General features: G+C 42.2%; 1 protein-coding gene across 4 annotated transcripts in view; it reads right to left on the bottom strand.

Moving 5' to 3' along the window:
- The window catches only part of LOC103377483 (dipeptidyl aminopeptidase-like protein 6), a 121,959-nt gene that overhangs the window by 2,454 nt on the left and 115,700 nt on the right, over positions 1-3,805 (bottom strand). For all 4 annotated transcript variants that reach the window (XM_025054400.1, XM_025054399.1, XM_025054401.1 and 1 more), the window contains 9 exons: positions 3,098-3,145; positions 2,888-3,006; positions 2,665-2,736; positions 1,411-1,518; positions 1,245-1,314; positions 842-1,036; positions 471-525; positions 266-365; positions 55-113 (listed from right to left, as the gene is read on the bottom strand). In XM_025054400.1, coding sequence (XP_024910168.1) covers positions 55-113; positions 266-365; positions 471-525; positions 842-1,036; positions 1,245-1,314; positions 1,411-1,518; positions 2,665-2,736; positions 2,888-3,006; positions 3,098-3,145 — 826 coding nt within the window. The remainder of the gene's footprint in view (positions 1-54; positions 114-265; positions 366-470; positions 526-841; positions 1,037-1,244; positions 1,315-1,410; positions 1,519-2,664; positions 2,737-2,887; positions 3,007-3,097; positions 3,146-3,805) is intronic.

Genomic DNA, 3,805 nt, shown 5'->3' with positions numbered 1-3,805 from the left:
GTGTGTGTCCCAGCGTCAGAGTGACACTTCATTCTATTTGTTTTAATCTCTTACAGCGTAGGCTCGGGGGTCCGGCTTCGGCAGACCCAGGAATCTTTCTGAAAAGGCAGACGCTGGAGAGAGGAGACATTTTCAGATGTTATGTTAAAATAATCCAAATGTATTTGAATAAACACAAATTAAACAGAGCAACAACCAGACTGCTGTGTGTGTGTGTGTGTGTGTGTGTGTGTGTGTTGTTTAGGTCACATTAAAAAAGGTTTACCGTATAATTCAAAGTCCGTGACTGGAGAGAGAACGGCTCCACATTTGACTGGAGTCTCTTCACCACTGAGCAACAGGCTGGTCACGTACCCTCCATACACCTGGTGGAGAACACACACACACACACACACACACACACACACAGGTGAACAAGCAGATTCTCACCAACATGAAAACTTCCTTCTCTGTTGTGATTCTGTTCTCACTTTTCCAAAAGCTCCGACTCGACTCTTATCCACGTACGACTCCTTCAGAAGGAAACTGATGGAACACAAACACAAACATCAAGTCAAGAACTTTATGTATTGTATTAAATAATAAAAGTAATAAGAGTAAGTTTAACATAAAATAATCTGATTATATTATCATATTTATAATATTCATCAGCTATATATAATTACAGTTATATAAAATATACTATATTTTCTAAATATTCAAATACACCTACATATATACATATATAGTCTTTCTACATAGATACAGACATATACATAATCATTTACATACAAATATAGCATTTTATCAAATCTATCTATTTTTTAAATAGAAATATGTTGGTTTTATTCTGCTACTCCACCTGAGGGCGCTCTTCTGGTCCTGTTCTTCAAACACTCCCACTTTCTTCTGAATCCGGTGCAGCAGGTTGGTTCCCTGGAATCCACTTCCTCGTCCATCACAGCGAACCACGATGACCTCGAAGCTGCTGATCAGAACTGTGAACCAGTCCATGTGAAACTGCTCTGACACCGTCTGACCACCAGGTGTCCCATCACTGCACAGGCAGAGTCAGGGAAGGAGAAATGTGAAGAAGAGCTGTAGAAGCTCAGCAACGAGGTTTTTTTTTTTATGTATGTAATATTTTTAAGGAACAAATTCTATGTGAATGAAGCCGGTAACAGTTCTGGGAATGTTCTCATCCACAGGAACTATTTCTAGAACTGTTGTGTGAGTTACTGTGTTAATGTAGATGTGTGACTCACACTAGCAGCAGCAGAGGGTAGTGAGAAGTTTCCATGAAAGTTGCGGGTTTGAGGATCTGCAGCGACAAGGCTGAAACAGAGGGTCGGGGGTTAGAATCCCTGGGATCACATTTAACACATTTGCGGCTGAGAATGTGGCACAGGCCTGAACATTTGCGACACCTACTGTAATCATCCACGCTGATCTCTTTGTACTCCACTGTGGGCATCTGCATGGAGTCCAAGGTGACCCTCAGGACCTCATTGTTTTCCAGTTTGAAAACCTCTGACATACCTGCGGACACAAACCACAGTCACACAGTCAGGTGGGTCCAGGGACACATCAGCTGTTAACTGAAAGAAATACTGGCACACTGAAATATCACAATATCAGGTTAACATGTCAATGTTCTACAGCAGTGTATCTTTTATTATAATTAACAATTAAACGGTCCAATATTCCTGGTGTTGGTTCATGTTATTTTTCCTTTTCCTTCTTCTCTAGTGATAACAAACTTAGATCGCTCTGTTATCGCATCATCGCCCCCTGTATCGTGATACATATCGTATCGCCAGATTCTTGTCTGTCTCAACTCAACTCAAACCCCCTCCACTGCTGAGTCAGTGCACCTCAATAAAGAACTCCATTATTACTGACAGCTGCAGCAGCTCAGATATGGGAGGTACATTTTAAATCTGTTCAAATCAATAAAACCTTGAATCTGTTTGTCGTCTTCTCAAAGTTCAGTTAGAAACCATTTTAGTCCAGCCAGGAAAAAACACAATTCAAAACACACACCCTCACAGCAGTGGAGCTGAACAGCTGACCTGGATTCTTGGACCTCGTCCTACATAAATAAGAACCACCTGCCTGCATCTACAGGTTCTGCTGCTCTGGTTGTCCTGGTTTCTGTTTTTGCTGCAGTCGAAAAAGTCCGTTCACTTACAAACTAGAACACTACACTACACTTTTATTATTTTACTCTAAACTCAGCTGAGTCACGTGTGAGCCTTTTAAACTTTGTTAACCTTACCTGAGAACAGACGTAAATTACTGTCAGGTTTAAAAAAAGAAAAAAGAAAATGTTGTGTAATTAAATGTAGCAGTGTTCACTGCTGACAGGCTGATTTTAATAGAGTGAGGACAGGAGCGTCACACTGATGAAAGACGACGGACAGGATCAGGTTCAGACACAGTCATTAAATTACAGCCTGCTGCTGCGAAGCTGCTCCTAATTTAATGCCTGCGCTGTGTCCTCGGGAAAAATGATGGCTTAATTTCATTACCACGGACACACACACACACACACACACACACACACACACACACACACGCTGGACACTGTTCCGACAGGACAGGTGCTCACACTCACTCTGCTTGCCAAGGTCAAGGTCATTGAAAAAAACACCACACATAGAGACTTTCTCTAATCCAACTTACTCTCTCTCTCCTGTGACTCACTCTCAGTGTCTCTCTGCATCTTATGGACAGCTACAAACGGGACATCCGGACCTGGGGAGAGAATCACAGGAACAGGCAGCTGTCAGCAGCTGAAGACACATTAGTCTGATTTTATACAGACATCCAAATGGACGTTTCCGTACGTACGTCAGTACTAGTTAAAGACAGTGACGTATGGTACAGCGTTGTACTGTAGACAAACCTTGGCAGCTGAGCAGGAAGTAGCTCATGTTGTGGCTGAAGGAGCCGCTGATGTAGCCGCAGCTGTCGGACATGGCACAAGAGAGGCAGCGACGGTTGAAAGATCCAAATGTGTCGGCGCTGCAACAGCAAAAAGACAGGAGGTTCGAAAACTTAAGAGGCTAAATTTAAATAAAATAAAACCTCCATGTGACACGGGTGCAGATGTTACCTGTACAGGTGTCTTCGCTTGGGACCATCCTCGGTGCTCAAGAAATATCTGCAAAATGATAAAGAAACAGAGACAAAAATTAACTGACACAAGGATTAACACAAGTGACCAACAGTGTGCGTTCCACTTTCTAAATGTAGCTCCAGTGCAATAATCTAGTTTCAGATCATCATTCTAACACAGCTGGACAATAAAAATGCCTCATTTACTGCTGGACGCATGGCTTGATTTGTTTGGAATGTGAAATGTCCATGGGTGTTAAAGAAAGCCTGCTGCTCTCCAGCACCATGGACAGCGTTTTAATGGGAGCAGAAATGGGAGGGCGTCTCTCTTTATGGTGCTAAAAGCCACAGCCAAGTGGTTCAGCACCACGGACAGAGCCACACAACAACGTATCAAATGTTTAACTTGCTGCCAAGGCCGGCCTGCAGTGTTTCAGTGCCACGGATAGAGACATAAAGTCTGACTGTGGAGGCGCTAGAAGTCAGAAGGAAATGTTTCGTGCTGTGTTTAGCACCATGGACAGGGAATATTTCATATCAGTTTTTCATGATGTTTTGTTCTAACACAATGTTTTGACACCATGGATAAACATTTTATAGACTGTGAATTTTAGAATCATGTTCAAGAAGCATAAAAAAGTTATGATTAAAACAATGCTATAACATGATTTCTGCACCGTGGAATCTAGCATTACATGAGAGGAAA

This window comes from Cynoglossus semilaevis, chromosome 3 (assembly GCF_000523025.1).
Source record: "Cynoglossus semilaevis isolate Cse_v1.0 chromosome 3, Cse_v1.0, whole genome shotgun sequence".
In the NCBI taxonomy this organism is placed as follows: Eukaryota; Metazoa; Chordata; class Actinopteri; order Pleuronectiformes; family Cynoglossidae; genus Cynoglossus; species Cynoglossus semilaevis.
Note: the sequence above shows the minus strand (reverse complement) of the source record. Positions and strands in the feature narration are given on the sequence as shown.